This window comes from Macrobrachium nipponense, chromosome 7 (assembly GCF_015104395.2).
Source record: "Macrobrachium nipponense isolate FS-2020 chromosome 7, ASM1510439v2, whole genome shotgun sequence".
NCBI classification, from domain to species: Eukaryota; Metazoa; Arthropoda; class Malacostraca; order Decapoda; family Palaemonidae; genus Macrobrachium; species Macrobrachium nipponense.
The window spans coordinates 40,323,221-40,350,553 of NC_061109.1; the positions used below are offsets into that span (position 1 = coordinate 40,323,221).

The window sequence follows — 27,333 nt, forward strand, 5'->3', positions numbered from 1 at the left end:
CCCAGCTGGTAAGCCAGTGGGAAGCTGACCCCTTCTTCCCTCTCCTCTCCTCTCCTCTCCTCTCCTCTCTCTATTGTCTCACTCAGCGCACCGAACACTGACTTGAGCAAGGTTTTTTTTTTCTTTTCTTTTCTTTTACTGTATTGCATTTGATTGTTTTCATATTTTATTATGTTAAATTTATTGTGAAATAACTTTTTATTTCTTATGTGAATTGGTACTGCTTTTACGTACATATTATTATAGTAAAGATTTTACTATCTCTTCTCTCCTCAACAATATCACGATGCATGATAACTTAATATCATTCATTCATTATTCATTAAAAATATAAATGTCCCCTCTCTCTACCTCAAGTTAGCTGTGGATCACTGCAATGAAGAATGAATTTTTAATCGTTTATGCTAAATTTTATTGTGAAAAGCTTTGTTCTTTCATTTACTATTTTGCTGAATATTGTTCAACTAAACTGTCTCACTTGGCACAAGGAACACTGGCTCAGTTAAGACTTTTTTTTCTTTTTTTCTGTATTGCATTTTATGGAGGAGTTACGGTAATTCCATTTGACAACGTCCTTGAGAGAGAGAGAGAGAGAGAGAGAGGTAAATGTAAGCAGTGTTAGGTTGTTTGTGTTTGTGTGAATGGATGGTTAACAAGTGAATTGCTCGTTCGGCGAGCGGTGGTTGTGTCTGTTGGGTCGGTTGCAAGTCTGGTCTGGGGTTTGAGTCAGTCTGTGATCAGAATCTAGAATGAGAAGTCGTGAAGGACAGACGTTTGGGCGGCGGTCTTGTCAGTATTGTTGGTCAGTTGAGTTGTGTTTTCAGGGAGTTGTTTGTGCTGTGTGTTTGAAGGTTGTTGTGCTTGTGTGTTGGGAGGTGGTTGAGCTTGTGAGTTCCTGTTTGAGTTGTGAATTGTTATAGTTGAGGGTTGTTGTTGTGAGTGGTTGGATGTGGGCTTGTGGGGTTGTTGGTGAGCTGTTTTGGTTTCTTGGTGTTGTTGTTGTGGCTGCAGTCCTTGGTTATTGTTATGGTTGTAGGCCTTGTTTGTTGTGTTGTTGAGTTGTTGTATGTTTGGTTGTTGTGTTGTTAGTTATGGGGTTGTGGTCCTTGGTTGTTGTCGAGTTGTGGTCCTTGGTTGCGTGTTGTGTTACGTGGTTGTGGTTCTTGGTGGTTGTTGTTGTTGAGTTGTGTGGTTATAGTTCTTTGTTGTTGGTTGTGTGTTGGTTTGCGGCAGTTGTTGGTGTCTCGGTGACCTCCTCCAGCGGACAGCACAGCATAGCCCTGAGTGTCTGGAGTTGGGGTGAGTACATGTGCTTGTGTTTTTTCTTGTGTGTAGGTGGTTCAATTGTCCTGCGTTTTTCTGTAGCGCGAAAGTGTGGCTCAGGGTGAGTTTGGCAGCTGGATTGGTTAAGTTTATGTTGGGGGGGGGAGGTTTGCCCGCTTGTTTTTTGAGCTTGTGATCCCGTCACAATTTATTTGTTTTCATATTTTATCATTACATTAAATTTATTGTGAAATTCCTTTTTTATGTGAATTATTATAGCTTTTACTTGCACAGTAATATTTTAACTCTCCTCTCTCCTCAACATATCAACGCTCCCTCATTCAGTCTCAAGTCAGCTGTGCGTGACGTCACTATGGTTACTTACAATTTTATACATCTTTTATCCAAAATTTTATATTGAAAGCTAAATTTTATATAAGATACTTTAAACTTTTATTTATTTTGAAGTACGAGCATTTGTTCGACAAATGATACAAAATTTTCCCGAAAATTCATTCGAAAAACGGATGTTTGACATAAGAAACGTTCGACAAACTAGGTACCACTGTATATAATTCTTAGAAACTAATTATTTTAAAAAATTGTGTCTGGGAAATATTTTCTTTAGCTACACTTCAGTCTCAAAATGTTACATTCTGTTCACTATGCAGGATTTTATTTTGCAACAGAGCTTTACAATCTTTCATTTCTAGTGTGCTTGCAGGTGCTGGAGATGTACATTGTTTTCCTTATTTTCTTAGTTGGCAAGACCTGCCCCAGATTTGGCAGTTTTCGTCATGAAGCATACAGATGCTAAGGCAGTTGTGACCAGCCTTAACCATTTTTATAGTTTTATTGCCTAGCACTAACTGCCATTGTTTTTTTTAATGCACTTTCTGGCCTGTTGAAGCTGGTGAAACTTTGCTGGTGGCCTTTTTCAAAGACCTCACCAGAACTTCAAGATAAGCTGTTTTTCCATGTAGAGATCCTCCAACAAGTTCTCTGTGAGTGGAATGTCTATGGAGGATGTTAGGACCATCTCGAGACCTGGTAATGTGTAAACAGTCAATTGTTTTGTCGAAATGTGGAAGTTATTGGTGCAACAGTTTTTATCCACATGCTTGAGAGGTGCAAGTTAGCTTTTCACTAAAATCTTTGTATTTTGAGGCTTCAAATGCTTCAGTTACTGGAAGACTATTCTAGTAGTTCATGAAGAAGGTTTTTTTTTAATCCTTTTAGACCCCTTGATGGGGTTATGCTATGGTTTTGAGTATGTTACCTTCATGGAGTCTATTCCAGTTGAGACCATTCCATGAGGCAGGTTTCTCATGGCTTTCTCTCAGCAATGTGTTTCTGCAAGGTCTATACCTGTATTAGCAAGGAGACACTTGTCTTTACAAACCCATTATGTTAAACTTAAGTGCCCACCTCTCAACCTCATGGCTCTTTCATAGCTGTTTCTGACTACCCAAAAAGTGATTCAGTAAACCACAGGGAGGCTAAGGGATCTTATGCACATACAGTAACCTGCTAAAGCCAGATGATTTTTTTCTTGTATACGTAGTTGTATGAAAGTTCTAGAATTTTGCATGAAACACAACACAGACTTGCCAAAGTAGTGAGTTTGTATTGAAGAGATTAATTGTGTTATTAGAAAATTAATGTTCATTTATGTTTCAAGGTTTGGGAAAGTTACGTCTTATCATCGCTTTTGTGTGAAAGTACAAATGTGGGTGTAAGATATGTTCAGAACTGCAGATAGTATTTAGATGAGGGAATAAAAGTCTAATGCACTTCACTGAGCAGATGCTCGGTACAGTTCTCAAAAAAAAAAAAAAAAAAAAAAAATCCATGTCAGGCATTTACATAAGACTTTCATTTAGCATCATGTTTTTCATATGTAGTTGAAAAACATGGAGTAAATTTGGTAATTATAGAGAATAGACTAAATGAGCAGGAAAACATAAACCTTTTATGGAAGAAATTTTGCAGATGTAGCGATTGTACGAGCACAATCACAGTAGTATTCCAAAATAAATGGTAACAACAGTAGTTTTGCAAAACAACTGTGATCTCTCTAAACAATAAGCACTAAGTGAACATTTTCAAATCTATCTAGAAACAGTTGGTTTGTCTAAAACTCTTCTCGTCTAGGAATACAACATTAGGAGCCCCTTTTGAGTTACATTTAGGGATAACAGAGACTCAAATTAATGATGTAAAAGATGTAAACATTACATATAAGAATTTGATAGAATGAGTGACACATGCAGAGAAAAGAACTGTTCGCAGTATACATAACATGTATATATGGATTCTACATATAACAAAGAAGATACAAAGATCACAAACAAGTAGAAAATCATATACTGTAATTTATACAGAATTGTGCATAATTTCTAGTTTTTCTTTTAAATGTGCTTCAAACATTTAACCAATATTGGAAAGGGGTCAAGAAAATATTTACCCAATTTAATATTATTTTCATTTGTTACCTGTATATACTTGCATATTCAGAGCGTTTTCCATTAACAATAGTATCACACTTTCTTATTTTATTACTACTACTACAGGACCAATCAGCTCTGATACTTTTTACTGAGGTATGAAATAAAGCATTGTTCTTTGGCCAATTTTAAGTGAATGTTTTTATTTATTTTGACTTTTAATTAAATTCTTTCTTGCTCTAAATTATACTATAAACCAAATAGAATGATTCACTATCCATAAATGGGATTTTGTTTTTGTGCTGAGTTGTTAATAAGAAAAGATTACATTTACATTGAGTAATATCAGCATGAATATGGGGAATTCAAAGCTGGTGAAAAAAGTGTTTTTGTAGGTAATCGTTTTTCCTGTCACTTATATTATATAATGGGTTCACAACTTATTGTAGCAGGTATCCAGAGTGTGAGCGGGAAAATGCAATTCTATACCAATATCCACAGATATTTTGACATTTATGTATTGTATATTGAAAAATTATGCTTTTCTGTGTTGTACATGGTATATTGAATTCACATTGAAAAGGTTTTTATTTAATAACCATGTCTAAAAAAGCAAGCAACCATGTTTTACTGTTTCTAGAGTGATTTTGATGGATGAGACTTGTTCATTAAATTTTTTGAAGAGTGTCGTTAGATATAATGGCTAAAATATTGGTACATATTAAAACCATGATATGGGAGTTGGAATAATCTTATGAATATGACGTTTTTCAAAAAGCCCCACACACAAATTTGAGTGAACTGGTTATAGAGGGTTAACCATTGTGTACCAAAAGTTTGTTATAAAATTTCCCTAAAAATGAACTTACAATCCCAAGTACACAGTTTATTTAATTCCAGACTGACCAAGTTAGTGGTAAATATGATCCAGTTAATTATTTTTAGGTATTATACTGATTCAATACACACTTTTATAAAGATCATATATAAAGGTAATTTTCTCCTCATGATTTTTATGTTTTTTATTATATTATAAATCCATTGAATGCTTCTTCGTCTTATATGATGTGGAATGACAATACTGAATTAGGAGTACTTGCTCATTTAGTCATTAGCCAGCCCTGTGAGACTTAATTATTTTGATTAAGTGGTCTAGTTAAACTGCAAATTTTATGTATGCAACTTACCAAGTAGTACATAGCTATAGTTTCTAAATCCGTTGCCAGCTAGAATTTTTGAAATTTGCAGTAGTGCTAGTTTGTTTTGGTTCGGTGATTACCCCCCTACCACCATCAAGGGAGAGAGGAACCAATACCGCGCGAAAATCCGTTGTTTCTGCCGGCTGGGACCAACACAGTTCAGTAGTCGGTGGAATTTTTGGAATTTCTTTACTGTTGCTCTCTGTTGGAGTTACTATTTGGTGAAGTACTTTTAAATTTTGGTAGCATTTTTCAGCAAAATTAGCTAATTTGGAATTCCAGTAAATAGTTAATTTTTGGACTGGAATTAGTCTTAGTATTGGGTTAGTCTACAGACATGTCAGATCCTTCTCGCCCGATGTCTAAAAATGCCCTGACAGTTTTTCTTACGTAGTGTCATTGCAGAAGCTCATTCCTAAGTGAAAGAAACAGATTTTAATAAACTAAAAGTGAAGGCTCACGAGGTCAGAACAATGGCAAAGTCCTTCTCTTTTAAGCACAACCTCTCTTTGGATTCAATTATACAAGCACCATATTGGAAATGCAGATCAGTGTTCGCCTCGCATTAGCTGCGAGTAATCGAAATGGTGCATGAAAATTGCAGTACCCTGGGTCCGTATTTAGCGGCTGGCACAGTATTGGATAAGGGTGTGTAGGAAGTCATCCCTTCCTAGCTTATCTCTTCACCTTGAATAAGGTTGTTGAGTTTTAAGGGGATCCTGGAGGTAATTGGTGTACTAGGAGTACCCTTCAGTCCAATGTATAGTTGGGTATGAATTTTATTATTATTTTTTTGGAAGTGATATGTTTTTATACTCTGGTAATATGATATTAAGTGGTACTGTGCCCTGGGCAATTCCTTAGCTGCATGGATCCCACTTATTAGAGGATGAATCCTGGCTATACCGCCACATCCCCATGAGTTAAGACGAACGACTTCCAGAGCAAAAATCACCTGTTCGGCTCTCTTAACAGGTAAGGAACCAACAAGCATTCACATGGGTGCTAGCACTAAGTACATATTTTATATTCATTAATTTTAAAAGATATGTGCATATCCATGGATCCCACCTCCTACAATGTGGGATTCAGCTGTGTAACTAGGTACTTGGTAAGTTGCATACATAAAAATGACATATTTATAATAAGATTTTATGTATGCTTACCAAGTAGGTACATGATCAAAGCCTGCCCTCCTCCCCTCACATCGATAGTAGGGCATAAGCAACTGATTTTTGTGCGGTGTTGGTTCCTCTTTCCCCCGATGGTGGGCTTTGGGAGGGGGTGGGTATCACCTGACCAAAACAAACTAGCGCTACCGTGAATTTCAAAAATTCTAACTGTCGACAGATTAAGAAACTATAGTTCTGTAACTACTTGGTGAGTATATCTAGTCTTATTTTATTATAAAAATGTCATTATAATAATTGTGAGCTTGTTAGCAACTTGAGGTTAGTTTGTGATGAGAATGTGACCATCATTATGTATAAGTAACACCATTAGAGTTACAATGTGATATAAAATATAAACAGCATGTCACCATCACCGCAGGGAAAGCGAAACATTGGGTTACCAAGTCTTTTGCCTTTGCTCTAAGACATCCTCAAGCAAACTATATACAAGTAAAAAAAATTACAAAGAACTCTGTGTCACAATAAAATAGTATGGTTAAAGAAGTAAAAAAATCATGTATTACATACCTTTTAGTTTGATCTTCAGATAATAAGTTATCCATGATTGATCCAGATAATAGATAAACCAAGGATAGGCTAGAAAACTACATGAATTACTGATCATTTCTAGCATTTCTTATTGATCTTAACGTCTAGTGAAGAGTGAGTTCAAGATTATATAGAACTGGACTTAGAATATCTATTTGTGAGACATGAACCTATACAGTAGAAATTCAGTATACTATACTGTATACAGTAGAAATTCAATAGTATGTTATACTGTATTTAGAAAAGAAGCAAATAATTTAACAATGTGGATTTTTTCATTAAATATTAAAACAAAAATCTCTATTCTCTTCAGTAATCCTTTGAGCACTATCATGACTCTGGATAAAAAAACAGGTATGGAATTGTGTTATCCAACTCATATTTTTTATGCTTACATGAACAAAGCAGTGAAGACAGGTTCTAATTAAAGTGACAACAAGGAAAATTACTCAAGTGTAACCTATGTTTGCCTTATTTCACCCAGCTTTGAGTCCATCAAATCAGTGTTGGAAGTATTCACAGCAAATGTAACTTTTTCATATAAAAGCAATATAGAAAACTTGCTTATAAGGAATTGTCCTCAACAGAATAAGAACATTATGTGTTGCATTCTATGTATGTGTTGTTATTTATTTTGTACAGGTCAGATAAGTAAGAAATAAATAAAAAAGAATATTCAGTTTAAGCTAGCCAAAAGGGTAATGCTCTTTTGGTATACCTAAGTGAGAAGTCACATAGAATGGATTAGTTCTAAAGTGGTTTAATAGTATTAAACATTTTAGTATTTGGATTATTACAGCCAACAAATGAAATGAAAGTCCAGGCCTCAAAGGAGCTTGAAAAGAGAAGCTAAAGATTTCTAGTAAAGGGAAGTCAAAGATGTGAAGAAGTTAATGGTAGTAATGATGGTAGACCTTAAGCTCTTACTATAATGGGAAAAAATTTTATTGACATCTATTACTCAAGTAAATGAAACTAGCCTTTGCAAAATATACTTTCATTAGTGTGGAGCTATGTATATCTAAACTTGCTTGTATAGAATAACTTTGTCTTAGTCATTTTTTCATGCATGCACTTGATGATAAAAGAATTTTTCTTGTCACTAGTTTTTGGGAAGGAATTTTGAAATCTATTCACATGTAGATTCAGTGATGAGGTTATTAATTATTACACTTTTTGGTGGTATTTTAGTTGTAACCCAAAAATGCTTGGACCTTGAACGTACGTTTTTTAAACATTATAAAAACAATTATTAAAGGATATGCAATCTTATTTCAGTGCCCTAAACTTTTAGTCTTAACCATACATACTTTCAACTGTGTAATTTTTTATGCTTAAGATATAATTTTCTGTACTCTTAGTATGTATTTTACAGATAACTATTAGCACCAATATTTTTCTAAATGCATAATTCTCAGCTTTGCTTTTGCCATTTCTTGACATTACTGTTGTATTATTGATTTATCAAAACTAACTCTTGAGAAATATGAGCTAGTGTTTTTTACCCATACACAAATGTTAAATTTATCTTCTGGAAAAATTATTTCTTTGATTCAGGTACTCTACAATGCTAACCAGAATTATTAATTTGCAGAATTAAATTTTTAACAAATTATATGAAAGTTTTGATTAGGTAAATAACACTTTTTGTCTTATTTTACTATCTCTTCATCATTTTGTCTTGTATATGGGTATGATGTAAATCAATTGTTAGGCAACCTTAGCCATGGGTATCAGATATAGATCAACTGACCAAGATCATGAAGTTGGTTGGAACGCCCAGTACGGACCTTATTGATAAACTCTCCAGTGAAGAGGTTAGTACCTCTCAGTACTGGATTCTTATAAAAGATCTGAGTTCTTTTTACTTTCACATAATGCATGTTTATGTCACTAACATGGGTGCAACATAGATACGTATTAGTTACACAGCAGTATTGTGATGAACATAGATTGTCTAATACAATTTTAGCTGTTACTTTAATGGTATAGCACTTACTGACACTCATTTTGTGACTGCTACTTTTCTTCGTACAAACCTTGGGTTTTTTATGTTCACAATTTGTTTATGATGTACATTTTATCAGTGATGCAAACAATCTGTTACTTTAATGGTATAGCACTTACTGACACTCATTTTGTGACTGCTACTTTTCTTCGTACAAACCTTTGGGTTTTAGTTCACATTTGTATGATGTACATTTTATCAGTGATGCAAACAATTTTCTGTTTTTACTTTTGTTGTTGCATTTATCCTCTGCAATCTAAGATTCCTAATCCAGTTTTCCATGCAAATGTTTGAAAATGGGACCATATGATACAGGAAATAAAAAGGAATGTTAATAGAGGTTGATTCATGGAGATTATGTATAGATATTTCAAGAACCTTTTTCTTCTTTCCCACTTTCTTCTTCTTTCCCACCGTTATCCATACATTAAGGGGTCAGTTGCCTGATGCGCCACTCCCCCCCTTTTATTTATTTTTATTCTTAGAAGAAATGATTGGACTTTACATTTTGGAAAAGCTCAGTTACTTTATTGCTGTAGTATACCATTTTAACCATACATCAGAAAAAGATCACAGCACTTACAAGGAAAATGTGACTTTTAGGTCATCCTTTTTTGTGATTTATCTATTTTCATTGTTTTCTCTTAATTTATTTTCTAGTATGCTGGTTCTTGTGCATTGAAACTCATAGATACAGTCTATTTATACAGATATCAGTGTTATTAATCTTTGTGCTGACTCTGCTGTGAAGGTTATCAATACAAATGCATAAGTTTAGCATACAAAAAATTTATGCTTTAATGCCCATTTTGTGCAAATTGAAAAAATAATAGCTCTCTCTCTCTCGTCGAGGATTATCCTACGTCTCTCTGACAACCGTAACGAGTTCGTCGTCTCTCCTCCTCGATTCGCTTCCGGGTCTCTCTCTCTCTCTCTATCTCCCTCTCTCTCTCTCTCTCTCTTCTCTCTCTCTCTCTGTACACACACACACACACACACACACACACACACACACACACACACAAAGTGTCTTTCCACCAATTGTCCTTGTGATGCTCACCTGTGGTCCTGGTAAAGCACCCTATTTTTATTACCTTGCTCAAAATGTATGAGGAAAATTTTATATGCCCTTTTTGTCTCAAGTTCCGGAATCATGGACTCAGATGCTTTGTGGTACTTCAGGTGTTATTATGCCACAGCCCATTGAACTGAAACTTTTCATTATTTCATAATTGCTATATAACTGCATTACATTGTGGTTTTGTTTTATTATATAATATTTATAATGTGTTAGAATTAGCTTTTCCTGTAAGTACTTTTTAAGGTAACTTACTTATCATTTCTAATAGAAAAGTGACAAAGTTTCTTGTTACAAAATAGTTTAGAGTTGAAAAATATGCTTTTAACATTGTCTTCACGCCAGAGCTTCCTCAGCCGTATAGAATGGGGGTGGAATTTTGAGGCCTTACCACTTCATTGCTTTTGAGCTGATACAGCAAAGAGGAGTCTACTAAAGAACTAACTTTTATTCTGCCTCTTCTGCCTCAGCAGATCAGTAACAAGATCAGAGTGGCAGGAACACTAAAAAGTAATTAGCAAGCCCGAGACAAGGGAAACAGAAAAATATAATACATAAAGACATATATGCTATTTGTGAGGTAGTCAGTTTGATTATTCTGAACTACTCCCAAACAGGAGGAGGATCAGAAACATTGGAATAATTTAGAAAAACATCAGCCCAGAAAGTTTAGCTTTAGATCCAGCAGGATGTGAGTGAGGAGGATGAAAGTGGATTTCTAGAAGTGGTTGAGATCCTCATTAACAAAAGACCTAAAATTTTTTAGTATGGCTACTAGATCAGCCATCAGTTCCTCTTAATACAAAAAAACTGCATCCTGTAATGTACACAATTACTCTGATTCTTAGCCAGTATAAAGGAAGAATGACTAGTAGCAAGAGAGGACAATGATAATGGATGTGCCCAAATCTGACAAAGTTCATGGAGGAGCAAGAGTGGTCAAACCAAAGTTTGAATGGAGAGAAGGTTTTATCGTAAGAGTTCTTATACCTCTTACTAAATATAAGGCACCAGCATTTTATAATGCAAACAGGGCTTGCACTTCATTCAATTTGCCAATTGAAATTAACGAACTAGGCTTTTATGCCACCCTGCCATGTGCCTTCAAATGATCCTAGCTTTCAAATTATCATTGCTAAGTGTGTATATAATGAATGGGTGAGGAGAAATGAAGTTGAATGCAAGTGATCAAGTTGCCAAAATGAGAAAGAAATTTTTATCATTTCATAGGTTTAGAAGTAAAAAAAAGAAGTTCAAGATACTCGGGAGCATGTGATTAGTTTTGAATAATTTGTTCAAAGAGAATACCTTTGTGATCCCTATCCCATTAATATTATCCATATTTGTATTATCCACAAGGTACCTTGCATTTATACCTTTCACATAGTTTATAAGTTTATATCTTTTTTTTTTTTGCAAGAACCAGTGTTACCCTTGACTCTTTTGAATTCTGAGCAAAATAATGAACACCAAACATGAAATGCAGATTGTAGAGTAAAATGACAAATTTTTAATCAATTTTTATTTTTCACAACCAACAAACATTCGGTCTTAACATTAGGATAGTATATACTAGCACCAGCTGGAAAACTGGTAGATTTAAAAAAACTTGTGTGATCCAGGGACTATTGGCATCTGTACCTGGTCACTGGGTATTAGTAGCTCCCACAATGCCCTTGGGCATCCCGTGACCTATCGGTTACTTTCCTACTGCCTTTAAGAGAGGACATGATTACTCTGTCTTTAAAGCTGGTTTAGTTTGCCCGTTTATTGACATATCTTTCCTTTTTATCTTTCTCTGGTGATCTCAGCGTGGGTGTGATCTGCTAGATTGTGATGCATATTCCTCGTCTTGTAACCATAAATGTGCTTCTTTCTCATGGCTGGCATTTTGGTTCATCATGCTGTATTCTTTATTAAAAGTGTTGATGAAATTGGATTATGGCATTGGAAAGAAAAACCATAGTTGGTATCAAGTATGTTCCTACTCCAATGCTAACATCATTTTTCTTGTGCTTTTTTTTTTTTTTTTGCATATGGCTGAGAGAATAGGCCTTTAAAACTTTATGGTACTTACTATTAGGCTACAGATAACGGAGTGAATAACAATTACTGTTAGGTAGGTTGATTAGGCTGGTGAGTCACAACAGTGAATAGAAGTGAGGAATCCCAGAATTTGGTGAGGAATGCAGTTGCTTGACTCACTGATTGGGATTTTGCCTTTACTTTCTGACATCATTGCAAAAACAGATTTGAGGTGAGAGGAATAATTTCATAATCCCTTAGCAGTCCTGTCTGGGATGTGGGAAGAGAACTTGACAAAAATGCCCTTTCACCCAATAAAGTTTTCATGGAGTATTAGAAAGGAATTGAACACATGTAGGTAGTTTGAATGTCAATGTTCTACTTGTTCTTTTAAGAGATCTCTCTCCAAGAACCCTACTGTGATAACTCAGATGTAATAGTCTTTAGTTACCAACATCTGAGTTACATCCGCCGCAGTTATTCTTATTTATTAGTTTTTGTGTTTTGTACACTAATCTATTAGATAAGCTTCATAGTCCAGTCTTATGTACATCCTCTGTTAGGTCAACCTTCTGATTCTTTCACAGATTTCTGCTATAACACCAACCTCATATTAAGTTCCTTGTTTCATAACATATAAACCCCCAACATTACAGGGAATACCCATCTCATAGTCCCAAAGATTTGAGTCACCAGATAAGTTATTTTTTCTTTGTACTGCTCACTGCTAGAAAGCATTCAGTTTTTCCCCCCAAATTTATAGGCTCTCAGATGATGATGAAAAATTATCAGAAAGAAAAATGAGTTTAGCCATCCATACATAATGTATATTTTTGGATGTTGTATTATTTTTTATTTTGTTCATCAGTATTGCCACACCCAAGTGGTTTTACAGCCTTTGAGATAAAATGTTATCTTAGTGTTCATTCACAAACTTTGTATGTTATGTGGTGTTGTGAGGATCAGTAAAATTTGCTGTCATAACTTCTTTTGTTGTCATAACTTCTTTTGTTGCTCAAAGTTCCATTTGCCATGTGATTTAACAGACCTACTATTTTGTGGAATCCATGTGAAAGCAACGGTTGAATATTTTCCTTTTTATGGCTTTGAAAGCATAATAACTTTTGATGGTGATGGCTCTTTAAAATAGTATTAAATTTCTGGAATTGTGAAATGCCCAAGAATGTCTTTTAATTTAATTATAAAGTTTATATAGCTATTTGTAGCTTATTAAAATGAACTTGAAGTGACAGCTGTGTGTTTTTTTTTTTTCATTAAGCATGCATGTTTCTGATTGAAATGCATGAATTTTTTTTTGCTTTGAAAGTTTGTCAGAACTGATGACAAAACATTTTGCTCGACCATTAAATATGTATTGAATTTCAGGGATTTTGTATCGCTAGTAATGGTATTATTGCAGTTAAGTAGGATTTTGGTTTCTTCACCCATTCCACTTTTAAAGTTTTATTCTCTTGTTTGCATTGTATGACCTTCCCATTATACATTTTACTCAATGATTTCAATTGTGCTTGTGAGAAATGTCAGGGTAATTTTCATGTTGGACATAGTAGTGTAATTAAATGATAAACCATTATTATAAGTATACTACCACTGTTCATGCCTTGAATTTAATAGTCTTTAGTCTGGTATTAAGTATTTAAATGGTGTGTGATTATCAGGCCTGTATGTGGTTAAGATTTTTGTATTTGAGTGCAAGCTTCTAAGTCTATTCTCGGTCGATTATTAAGAGCCATGTATTTCTTGTCTCATGTAGAGTATCTACAGTAATGCAGTTTCTGAAAATTAATGAATCATTTTGGTACGATTCTAAGAATAGTTGGTACTGTAGGTTATTAGTAAAACAGGCACAAAACATTGGAGAATTGTTATTGTGAGGATTTTACTTCATTGTACAAAGCACAGACAATACAGATTTTTAATGTCCTACTTGAAGTGCAGTAGTAGTGTTGTAGTACATACCAGCAACATGTAATAGTGATTGTCTTTACATCTGCTGTTCCTTATGAATAGTAACCTTTTATTTTGTGCTCATACCCTTACTAAAACTCATTAGGGTTTTTGTCACTATCCTCTTGCTTTTCTCTGATGCATGCCTTTTGTCTAGATTGATTAAGGCTATGATATCATCCAGACTCAAGGAAAGTCTTTGGAGTTATTTTCCTTCTTATTTCATCATTGGGTTGTGTAAACATTTAAGATTTTTAAGCTTTGTTTGGACCTTACATTGAATATTACTAATGTGCATTCGAGAACACAGTCTTTATGCTATATATTAAGCTGAGCTAGCTATAGTAGTAACATTGAAACTTGCTCCATGAACACATGGTAAGGGTTTTTTCATCTAAGTGTTTTAATGAGTTTTCTCTAGACTTTTGGAAATACCTACCAGATCTTTCACTGGTATTACACATATGCCCATTTGGACTTCTGCTCTTTCCCTAAACAATTAGTGTCCTTTTTGCACCTGGAAGCAAAGCACACTACAGGTAGGGGGAAAGTACATGGTTAATAATTAAATTTATCTCAATTTGTATGTGGGACTTACAGTTGACTAGTGCCATACTGTTACTTTTTAATATTTCATATATCTCTAGTAGTTATTTTATAAAAATTCAGCAAAAATTGGAATTAAACTTTTTACTAAATTATTTATGGAATGAACAATATCTACTTTTATTTTTTTTAATTATGAATAGTGGATACCAATCATGTTTTTCTGAAGTATTTTTTTTTGCATAGGTACGTACAGTATTTCATAAAAGTTGATCAAGTCTTAAATTGATTTGATTAACATAATAAAGTAACCTTCCTTTTATTCAAATCAATAGTTCCAAGGGGATTGTATAAAAATGACAAATTTTTTAAGACAATTTATATTTTTCATAGCTACAAACCTGAGGTCTTAACAATAGGATAATTTCTAGCACCTACCTGGATTCGGTTAAAAAGCAGATGAAAGCAAGGAATCTTGTGATATCTGGCAACGCATGCGTAGCTCAGGTGAGGATTGGTTAAGGACGATGCCACTACACCAGTCTTTCCCAACTCGGGATGACTTAACAAAAAGAGGGGCGGCTAGAGGCGGGCAGTATAACATTAAGACCTCATGTTTGTAGCTATGAAAAATACAAATTGTCTTAGAAAATTTGTCATTTGTTCATACGCGAACAAACCTTCGGTCTTAACAATAGGATGGACTCATACTTGGAGGGAGGTATAAGACATCCTAGACCGGCTGGGGGCCTACCCACCAGTCCAGCTCTCCAAAGGAATGGTTTTTGGAGAGGGACTGAAACCTGTTGAGAAGCTAGACAAATTGTTATCTAACCACTCAGAACCTGAGTGACGTACAATATGGGATAACCATTGTATAGGGAACCAAAGAGAAACTTTGACTGTCCAATAACAAACCAAGACACCAGGGTTTGTATTACCCCAACCCCTGCTTACCAAGGAGTGGAGCATATGCTACCAAAAAGCGGGTAAGATATTTGTATATTGCACGACCACACTACCTTACTCACCTGTATCAGACCAGTCCAGCGAATGACGTGTCTATTCCTTAAACCGCCCGGAGGAAGAAGGAAAGGTACAAGAGGAAGAAGGAGACCAGCCAATTCACTCATTCTCTCACCCACACAATCAACTTAGGTAAGATGAGTGACACAACCTGTTGGGCAGCCACCACAGGACCTAGGGAAAACGTGTCCGCAGTTCTGTGAGCAACATCTTTAAGATAGAAGGAGGTGAACGTGGACTGGTGTAACCAAGTACGTACCAGTGCTCAGCACTCTATGTACAGCCAAGTTCTTTTTGAAAGCAAGAGAGGGACCAATACCTCTTAACGTCATGCGCTCTAGCCTGCACAGACGTGGTGGTGGAATCATCAAGAGTCAAGTATGCCTGTCTGATAGCTTCCCGTATCCAAAAAGAGATAGTATTCTTAGACACCTCTTACTTTGTACGGCCTGTGCTAACAAAAAGTCTGCAGCAACCCGGTCTGAGGTGCCGAGTCCTTTTAAGATAGCAACGCAGGGCCTGGACAGGGCACAACAGAAGCTCTTGAGCATCACCACCCACAAATTCAGTCAGTGTTGGAATGGAAAACGAAGTGAACCTGTCATCGTGCACAGAGGGATTTTGGGTCTTGGCCACGAATTCCAGAACAAATTCAAAGGACACCGACCCCCAACCCCTGGTGCGCTTCACCTCATAGCTCAGACTGTGAAGCTCTCCTACCCTCTTGGAAGATGCCAAAGCCAGAAGGAAAACTGTCTTGAACGTCAGGTTCCTGTCAGATGAGTGACGCAAGGGCTCATATGGACTCTTAGTTAGTGAAGCTCTTAAGAACCAAGGAAACATCCCACGTCAGAGGCTTGAGCTCTCTAGGAGAACTCGACTGCTCAAACCCCTTAACTAGCAGGGAAAGTTCCCAGGAAGAGATGTCGATACTCTTAAGGCATAACACCAAACTCAGGGCCGCCCTGTAGCCTCTAATGGCAAAAACGGACAAAAAGTCTGCTATTCAATGAATAGAGGTCGCAAGTAGAGAAAAACCCTGTTTAGAACACCAATCATAGTAGATCGCCCATTTGCCTTGGTAAACTGCGAAGGTTGACTTTCTAAGACTGCTGGACATATGCCCAGCTGTTCTCTGAGAAAAGCCTCTCGCTTGGAGGAGATACTAGATAGCCTCCAACCGTGAAGAGACAGGGATTCTACTGACTGGTGGAACCTTTCCACATGGGGCTGACACAGGAGATGTCGCCAAGGGGGAATCTCCCTCAGAACCTCTGACAACAACGACAGCAGATCTGGGAACCATTCCGCCTGAGGCCACAGAGGGGCTACCAAAGTCATCCTGAGACCCTGTGAACTTATCAGCCTGTTCAGAACCTGACAGATCGAACAAAACGGAGGGAAGGCATACACCTCCAGGTTGTCCCAGGGATGTTGGAATGTGTCCTCTGCCAATGCTAAAGGATCTGGAACCACTGAACAGAACACCTCCAGCTTCCTGTTGACGCATGTCGCAAAAAGGTCCAGCATGGGTCTCCTCCAAATCTGGAAAATGCTTGTCTATCACCACTTGATGAAGGGACCACTCTGTGCCTAGGATCTGATCTTGGCAACTGAGGTTGTCTGCGACCACATTCCATTTTCCTGGGATATACCTGGCTGAGAGCTCTACCGAATTGCTGACCACCCACTGGTGAAGCTCGATGGTCAAGGCGTGAAGTTGGTGTGAAACCAGGCCTCCCTGTTTGTCCACATAGGCTATCACCGTGGTGTTGTCCGACATGAGAGTGACAGAATGACCCTCTACCTTCCCCCGAAATTCCTTCAGACCCAGGAAAGCCACCTTCAACTCCAAGACGTTGATATGTTGCTGCTTGTCCTCCAAACTCCAAACGCCTGAAGTGATGAGGCCGCCTAAATGAGCGCCCCAACCTGCGAGGGAGGCATCCAAGAACAGAAGGAAGTCCGGTGGAAGAGAACGCAGAGGGGCACCCTTCAACAGATTCTGGTTGTCCAACCACCAACAAAGGTTTTCTCTCACTTCCAGAGACAGAGGAACCATTAACGGGAGAGTCCCCCGCCAGAGACCAGAATTCTCCCAGTCTCCATTGCAGAGACCGAAGATGAAGACGCCCATGAGGGACAGCTTCTCCAGGGAAGACAATACTCCCAGAAGAACTTTCCACTGACAAGCTGACTGATGTGACTCTGACAGGAAGTTGCGTGCCGCCGCCCGCAACTTCTCCAATCTCTGATCTGACGGGAAAACTTTTGCCACTCGTATCGATGACCATGCCAAGGTAGAGAATCCTTTGAGTGGGTACGAGGTTCGACTTTTCCTGGTTGACTAATATGCCCAGTTCCAGACAGAACCAAAGTAGATGATCCCTGTCCTGCAGCAACTTTTCCCTGGAAACTGGCAAGACTAACCAGTCTTCGAGGTACCTCAGCAAATGGATTCCCTGAGCATGGGCCCAACTTGACACGAGAGAGAATACCCTTATGAACACTTGAGGAGCTGTCGTCAGCCCGAAGCACAAGACTTTGAACTCGAAGACCTTGTCCCCCAAGAGAGAAGCGAAGGAACTTCCTGGACATGGAATTAAAAGGGATTTGGAAGTGCGTCCCTTAAGTCTATCGACAGCATGAAGTCACCCTCCCTCATGGCTGCCAACACCTGATGAAGTGATTCAAGGTGGCTAAGTCAATCACAGGCCTTCATCCTCCCAACGCCTTGGGCACCAAGAAGATGTAACTGTAAAATCCCGGGGACGGACACACTACTTCCTCTATCGCATCCTTGTCCAGCATTTTCTGCACTTCCTCCTGAAGAGCCCTCCCGAAGAGCCAAGAACTTCAGAGAATCTGAAGGATATGCCTTCCTGAGCTGCGGCTTGTCCGACAGAGGAGGAGAGAAGTCGAATGGCAGTAGGTATCCCACCCGAAGGACATCTACCACCCACTACTCCGCCCCATAACTCTGCCACTTGGCCCAATGGCCCGCCAGGCACCCCCCCACCTGTGGCGCAGGAGAGGAAGAGGCGCCTAACCTACCGACGGCCCCCTTTACCTCTGCCCCTTGGGCCCCTTCTTGGCTTGAATGAACGAGAGCGAAAGGGGCGTTGATCTTCTGACTTAGGCTGTGTTGAACGGGAAGGCTCAGCCGAACTCGAGGTCCTCGACGGCCTACCAGGCTACTATCTCCTTGACTGCTGCTGGACAGGGGGAGGAGGAGGAGGAGCCGGACGTCTCCGAGGACGAGACTCTGACTTAGACACGGCCTGGTGCACCAGTCTGTCTTTGGTGTCAGCCCGGTGCCAGTCTATCGCATTCTCGAGCTCTGTCCGAGGAAACAAAAATTGGGACTCCAACAGATCTCCGTTCCTCAATGCCAGCAAGGACTCTGTGTCGAGTGATCTCTCCATCCTAGACAAAGCCGCATCCCTTCTAATCAGAAGATTAGCCCATAAATTAGCACTGAGGTGAGCCAAATATGAAAACGCCTTGCCCCCAGACTGCAACAGACTGGCAAGCGAAGATGCACTCACCAATCCTTCGGGCGACCTGTCGGAAGCTATCTTGGCAATAACCACGACCAGAAGTCCAGCCAAGAAACCGTCTGCAACATGGAGGCCGCCGTAAATTCCAATGCTGAGGCACCTTGCGGAGACAAGGACGAAGTCACCGACCTCACCTGTTCCAAAGTCAATCCCGTCTGGGTTAAGATGGCGTGACAACAAAAAAGCAGAGTTCGTAGCATGGTACTTCCATTGTCTTGTTAGAGGCAGGGGTAGTAGTTTGGTAGAGCCCCTAGTGAAGCGAACCGTCCCGGTCCGAAACAGAGGCGTTAACCTTCTGCAAGACCAACTGAACGTGCCCCAACAAAGGAAGCTGAAGAGATGATTTGGGGTCCTAAGTAGCTCCCACCAAGGCTTCCAAGCAAGAAGGAGTGTAAGACGACGGAGCCTGAGTTCTACTTTCCAAAATGTTAAACTCACGAATGAGATCAACAACTTCCAAAAAGGAAGACAAAAACTCGTGCATGTCTCCCTCCTCCTGCTCCGGCAATGGAGACAAGACGAGAAGGATGTGTAGGCTCCTCTAAGGCATCTTCCCCACCAAAATTAATGGAAGGGTTAGCAGCCAAACAGCTCGAAACCCCAACTAACCTGTCTGGGCTGGGTCCATGCGTCGGCTTCCGAGACGAACCCACTATAACATTAGGAACATCACTTACCTCAACAGATGACTCCACATGTCCATGAATGATCACAGGCTTGTTGGATGCATGTATGTGAGATGGGGGAAACCCGAACAATCGAGATCGAAGGAGAATCTCCCAGAGTCGAACTCTTGGAAGCACCAGTGAGAGAGGCAGGCAAACACACTTGCTGCACCAACTCCGCGCTCACTACCTTCGACCTCTTGACAGGCGCCTTGAGATCCTTACGGCGACAAATAGGCCTTGGAGAAGAAGGAGCACTTACATCATGTGCACGGGCAGGGGAGGTTGCACCACGCTCACGATGTGCATGGACGGGGGAGGTTGCAACACACTGGCGATGCTCGTGAACGGGCGGGGTGTGGGTGGGTAACACACCCGTGATTCGAGGCAGAGGACGAAGCATCCCCTGCAGATCGCACACGGGAAGGAGCACTAACACTGCCCGAAACAACAGCACTCTCAGGAACACGTCCGCGTTGTTCCTCCCTCGTAGGCAAAGGAAGGGCAAAGTCCATAATCTACCAACGCTTGATACGCCGACGGGGCGTAGAAGGGGAAGAGGGAGAGGAAGACAGCACTGGTTTCTTATGCACACTCTTCTCAGGAGACTGGGACGAAGCAACACGTTTCCTACCAGTCCTCCCAACCGATAATGTAGCTTACAAGTGGTGGTGACGTCACGGCTTCCCCTCGGTGCGAGGAATACACAAAGACGGATCCCGTGACGTCATCAACGGGCTGACGCCACAGCGTCACTCCGACTTGAAGAAGTGGCAACAGACACTGGCGGAGCAATACAAGATGGCCTAGCCAGACCTGAGAGCAGGGTGCGAGCCTCCACAAAATGCACTAGCAACCCCTCCAAGGATGGGGGACCCCATAGCCCAAGCGTCATCCAAATCGCCGCATTTTGGACGCCTCCAACTCTGGAAGAGAAGAGAGTGATGAAAAAGCCTCACCCTTCTCGGGACTCAAACAAACTCCTGAGGAAGATGGGGCTACATTACAAACATTAGCCTTGTGGCCTCCCAATACTTCCATCGACGAATCAGTGGAAGAAAAGAAAGGAGACGCAGGACCAACGCTGCTATGGGGGTTGACTACTGCAGGAGACAAAACATCGGGAAGAGGCGAAAAACCTTCCCAAGTAGGAAGAGTCGAAACCCTTCGATGTTCTCTCTTGCCATAAAACGACCTCCACTTCTCCTTAGGCCATGCCCGGCATTCCGTGCAAGGATTCGTGATAGTACAAAAATTAAAACGACACCTACTGCATGTTATGTGAGGGTCAGTCGCTGCTGAAGCCAGAAAACAAAAACATGGAAAACCTGGAACTCGGGGGCACATACGCTGATGCTGAGAAGGAGCAGAAGAAGCCATAATATCAGCCAAACACACACACACACTAAACACAAGCAAAACGGGCAATGAACCAGGAAAAGGCCAAGAGAGGTTAACACGACTCTCGCCCAGGCGGTCAAAGAAAAGACTGGCGTCGCGGCGTTGTCCTTGACCAATCCACACCCGAGCTACGCATGTTTTGCCAGATATCACAAGATTCCTTGCTTTCATCTGCTTTTTAACCGGATCCAGCTAGGCGCTAGAAATTATCCTATTGTTAAGACCTCAGGTTTGTTCACATATGAACAACTGAAATCTAAGCATGAAAAAATTCTACAGTCATATGTTTAGCTTGTGCTAGGCTACCCCAAAACTTTGGCTAAACCTTGTGCAGGCAGTCCTTGGTTATCGGCAGGATTCTGTTCTTGACGGGGCTGATAAGCGAAAACTGCCACTAACCAAAACGTGTTGATTTATGGCACTTATGGCGCTGATATCCGGTTAATGGCACCTCCTTTAGATATGTTATGATGCCATAACTCTATTATTGGCACCTCAAGGCTCGGATAACCAGAACTCTGTGTGTTATAGCACCATAGCTCATCAATTTTATGTCGCTCCATAAAACCAGATCGCCATCAGCCGAGTCTGCCGATAACTGTGGACTGTCTGTAATGTATCTAGACTACCTACAATGACAGACACAAAGTCAGTTAAATCTGTAGTCTACAAAAGTAAGAGCAGAGCAATGCAACCTTGCAGTAGAAAGCAAGTAAAATCAAAATTAAATCCACCCATAAATAAGCAATTTTGACAAAAATCTCTTACTTGAGATATCATGATGCACAAAATATGTATTGCAATCAAGCATAGCATCGCTCCCAAGTAATACATGGGTACTGTGTGTATTTATGTATTGTAATGTATACTCTTTGAGGCTCAAGATTCTAAAACCTCATCTGAAAAGTTACCAAGACTATATAAAGGGCATAGAATTTTTTTTTTTTTTTTTTTTTTTGTGCTCTCAGTAAACTTATTTTCATTGTACGTTTAATGCTCTGTTTCATTGTATGTATAGTGCTCTTTATAGTGTCATTCTGACATTGAATTTTTGCAGTTTATTATAGTAGGTTCAGAAATATAAAACAACATAACTAAAAAGTCAGAGTGAAGCATTGAATTTAGTAGAAAATTTTCTGCATGTAATGTCATTTGTAATCAAGAAAATCTCATGGATTGGCATTATCATGATGATTACCAGTGATTTCATCAGAATCTCAGTTAATATGTAAGAATTGATATGTACAAGTTACCAAGAAACGAACATGCAAAAACAGTAAGCACAGAAATTAAATGGAAATTATTCTCCATAATATACGTACTCTGATTTAATGTTAGTTAATCTTTCCACTTACAGTATATATGGTACAGTACATATACTACTGTATATACTGTAAACACTAAATAACAACGGGAACAAGTTTCCAACAAAACTGAAATAGTTGCAATGTACAACATTCTCTGTCTCAAACTCATTCTTGTTCTCTCATTTATCCTACCTACTACAGACTGTCTCAAAATAAGTTTTGCTATTAGAGGGTAGTCATGCATAAAATATATAAGTATATTTCATCTCTTATTTATTACAGTATTGTATCTATGGTAGTAATTTAACGTTGCCAAATTGAATGTTCAAGATTGTTATCCATAGTTCAGCATTAACACAAAATCAATACAGTCCTTGTTGAGGCAGCCTAAAATCTCCAGATTCATCATCAGGGGAAAGTCCCTGTTCTGCTGCATGGCAGGCAGCAGTGCCATAACCACATACAAAAATACCACACGGAAGTGCAGCCTTAACGAAGCATATGGCACACCCACTAAAGCTGCAACAAACTGAATCTTACCAGATTACAGCAGGCATACTACTTGGTTAGAATCAAAAGTTGCAGGACTGAGAGCAACCAGGATGTGGATTCCCCTCCACCCTCACCAAAGTCATTTGAGTATTACGGTACCTTGACCCTTAATTCCCTCAACATCAGTAAGCCATTTGGCAAGTGTATATCAAACCAAACAGCATACTTGCAGTACTAAGTGCTTGGCAGAGCTGAGGTTATTAGGGCACCCCAGTTCTTAGCTGTTTGAGGTTTTATCTGCACTTGCATTTTTTTTAATGTGTATACCTTTTTGAACAGAAAAAGGTGGATAGGAGGGGATTGCTGTACCAAATTCAATAGCAGTTTAACTAGAAGCCAGATTTGCTTAAGTTAGATGTCCTAAGAGCTCTCAATCTAGTATTACAGTGAGGACTTCCCTCCCGGTTTTTTAAGACTCTTTTTCACACAACTAATGTCTTGTTTGGTGTGTTATATACCTAGTTTTGTTTTTGAAGTGAATGTATGCATCAGCTTGCAGTAACCTTTTAATATTGTTTCTTGTGTCTTTTTCTTCTTTTCCTGTTATGACCTCCTCTGTTCACATTTTTTCTGAACTATGTCAAAAATGTATTGTATAGAAATGGTTTGAGGAACTTACCTGTAACTTTTATCATATTATTTCTTTAAAATTGGTAGCTTCCTCCTTTGGAATAGCAGCACTTCTTTAGTGACTGTGTTGATGTGCTTGCATGTTGAAGCTTAGTTATATTTTCTTGGGTCATTATTTATTTTAAGCCATGTCATCAGGTGGTTTGGTTGTAGCATTTCTAAATATATTTTTCTTCTGAGTTTATAAAAATCTAACCAGTTCTTTTTCAGCTGCTTTTATTGTTTCTTATGCATTGCTAAATATGCCTGTTGTTTTAAGAGTAATCCACTGTTTTATTGCAAGTTTAACTTTTCATGAAGATACGTGTTTATAAGATGTGCCATATTTTTAATTTGGGAAAGAAATAACAATTTCACATACTGTCTCCAATTAAGAATATATACTTTATATGTTATCACACTTAACAGGAGGAACTAGTGATACACAAGATATGAAATCTTAGTTTCCATTAGATTTCCCAGTTGTTTTAATAAGAGGATTTTAAAAATGTTATTTATATTTATGGTTTTTGATATGTTAATTTTTAACATTTTAATTATTGCATCAAATATGCAAGGGATTTAATATAATTGCTTTGTTGTAGGGCCTGAATCCATATAGAGCAGTGTATGATGCCTAGCGCAATTGCAAGTATTTGATTTAAACTAATTATTTTAAACATTACTTAGTTCATTCATACAGTTTATTAGTTCTTCCTTGTGACTGTTCTTCCATGTGGGTGTCATATAACTGGTGTTTGTGAAGAAAGTTTCTCATATAAATTCAAGAGAAACAGAGCAGTGGTATTTATTGCTACAAATAAAGCTGATAGAAGAAAATATGTATACCCTATATAGTTAGTGAAGCCATGGAACACTTCATTCCTATTTTTTTTTTACTTTACTTTTCTTCTTATATATGTTATAGTGAATAGGTAAGTAGGTAGAATAGTACTACATGTATTTAATTATTTTGCCAGAAACCAATCACAGTACAGGGTATTCATAATGGTCTACTTTTGGTGATTGAAATGTCCCAGACACTGCTCTCTGTCTGATAGATAAAGAATGGAAGTTCCGTGTATGCGCCCTGGATCTCTAATAGGTTTCTGGCAATCATCTGCTTCACTTTTTGTGTGTATGGCTGTCAGCAGCTGAGCAGAATTCCCATGTGTTTTCTTCAGGATTGCCAGGAATTCATTGATAGCCCTAACCCCAATTTATTAATCCAGTGAAGTAAAGTGTAATTTATATTTTCCATGTTATCACCTTTTATATTTTAGGTAATACAGGTATTTAATCACTTAATCTGACACCATTGACACCAGTAGGATGCTGCATTAGCAATTTTGCTAGATTACAGAGGTTAAGTTAGAATACACTTTATTCCCACATAAATGATAGTGAAATACACGAACTGAGGTTCATGTATCTCACTTAGCATGTAAGTCCATTACCACTAGTACCATTGCTTTAAGAATGAAACAGCCAGTTGTTCTCTTTTGTCCATGAAATGGGAGTCTTTGTCTAAGTGTAACTGTGAGGTAAATGCTATTTTATATGCAGGTACCTGCAGATATCCATCTATTTTTATTTTTATTTTACCAGAAAAATATAGTAACTCATAAATAGTAACTTATAAATGGATTACATAATATGAATTCTTTGGAACTGATGGGGTTTCAGAGGAATTGTCATCTCTCTTCCTAACCCTTAACCCTCATTTATTCATATAGGTAATCTTAGAGCTTGAGTCTTGCTGGGTTATTTACCTCTATGCCATAAATATGGTGCCTACATTTCCCAAACTAGTTAGCACACAAGCATTTTATTTTTCTCTCCAAGGGCTTATCCTTACATTCATATAGTAACCCTAGTTTTCCAGAGCATTTGGTTACTTTACCTTTACTATAGTAGTCCCCAAGTCCTCTCAGTGGATCATGTAAGTCACCATTAACAGTCTGGGACATCAGCATATTAAACCTTCATCTTGAGTTGTTTGGTTGATTGGTTTTTAGTATAACAAATCAAATATTTTTCTGAAACAAATTGATTTGTCATACAAACTTGTCACTCACTGTTTATTAGTCATACAACACAAAAAGTTAGGCAAGTAATTGTTGGATAACGGAACCAAGATGGCATATGCACTGAGAACTGCTGTTTTTGTGTCTGCAAGACAACTGCAGTGTCTGGGACATTAGAAGACCACCAATGTGAACTCTGTATGACCAAAGGGTTAGCATGAAAAAGTCAATTTTGTATTTTAAAAAATTATGCTTACAAGATGCATGAAAGTTTGGCAAAAAATATCACATTACCATCATATACACATATAATTTAGGCTTAGAAAATGCCTAAAATACTTCCTGTATATACTAAAAGGTTTGAAACAAAAAGCAGAAAATGAGAGTAAATTAGTTTATATACAAAATTGCTGTCATATTGCCTCAAAAGGTTCTTCCTCCAATTGATGTATTATTCACTTTGAAGTGAAAACTGGAACAGTATAAAAGTTAGGTTGGCTGGTCATCTATGTAGAAAGAGACAAAGGGTATGCATAAACAGTAAAAGGCAGAAAGCAGCACAGCCAGGGGCCTAATGAACATTGCCAAAAACTAGTGCAATGAATATACAGTAATGTCAGCCACTTTCATACTGACATGCCCTTGGCCTTTGAAGTGGCTAGCATAACTAGGGTAGCTTAAGTTCCCTTAAGAAAACAAAATGCTGTTTCTTACACCCTTAATTTTCCTTTAGTTTTGATGTAATGTACCGCACAAGCACATCTTGCATCTTGGGTAATTTAGAAATTTATATTTCAGAATTTGGAATTTTTTAATTGATGAGAGAAAGGAACATAGCAAGTCTTTGTTGCATGCTTAGGAATTTGACAATTGTATGAATTTTAAGCTGTTACTTGTTCTTACCCTTAACAGCCCAGTGCTTTCTGTATAAGCCCATAATGTATGTTATATTACATATTGCAATAAGGTCTGGAAGTTCTTAACTGTGCTTTTTATCCTCCATTTGTAATGGAAATATGTTGATTGGTGAGTTTCATGTGCACAAATGTAGGTACACTTAACTTTGTAGGTTATGAAATAATGGTCGGACTTTTCTTCATTTGGTATTTGGATTCTTTCTTTTAATGTCATGGTGGTTTTTGGCTCTTTGGCAGTTCCAAACACTAATATCTGTATAGATTATTATATTTCTAGTCATTGGAATCCTATTAATGTCCTCTAACTTTTTGGAAATGTAATAACTGTAAATGAATTTTTACTACCGTACTTTAAATGTCTATTAGATGATTATTTTATTAACATTTTATAGCTTTAACTTTGATGCTAAGCTATTTCTAACACTGCCGTTCTAGCTGCCTTAACCTGGCTTCTCAGACATTGACCAACTAACGCGTATTCTTGTCATCGCTGGAACGCCTGATGAAGAGACTCTTGCTAAAATCACCAGTGAGGAGGTAAAGCTTTTATCAGCTTTTTAGTTCTTGTCTTCTGCTTTGAATTTTGTAAATTTTTAGAGGTGGTACAGTTATTTTAATATCTGTAAAGCCTGTGCTTTGATACTCTTTTGAGTGGCTACTTTTATTAGTGTGTATTTTAGAACCAAGTGCAGTCAAGTCAGTGGTCAGATATGGATAATTTTTATAAGAGTTTGTTAATTATGAGACTATAGAATTTTGATTTTACAAAGTTAAAGGACTTGTTTATAATTATCAAGTACTATTCAGTATGTATGTATGTCAGATTTGTATGTTGTCATTGCCAGCCTTAGAAGTTAGCAAATAGTACATGGACTTGGCCAAGGTTTCTATAAGGAGAGTTATGATAAATGAATGCTCTTGGCTAAAGAATACTTTTTCATACACAAGCAACGACCAATTTAGTGCTTCACTATGCAATAGGTTTCTGTTGTGAAGAGAGAGTTGTGGTTGCTG

At 38.2% G+C, this 27,333-nt stretch overlaps 1 protein-coding gene across 1 annotated transcript in view; it reads left to right on the plus strand.

Moving 5' to 3' along the window:
- The window catches only part of LOC135217580 (mitogen-activated protein kinase 14-like), a 230,324-nt gene that overhangs the window by 148,244 nt on the left and 54,747 nt on the right, over positions 1–27,333 (plus strand). Inside the window, exon 5 of the mRNA XM_064253546.1 lies at positions 8,368–8,447. Within this exon, the coding sequence (XP_064109616.1) occupies positions 8,368–8,447 (80 nt within the window). The remainder of the gene's footprint in view (positions 1–8,367; positions 8,448–27,333) is intronic.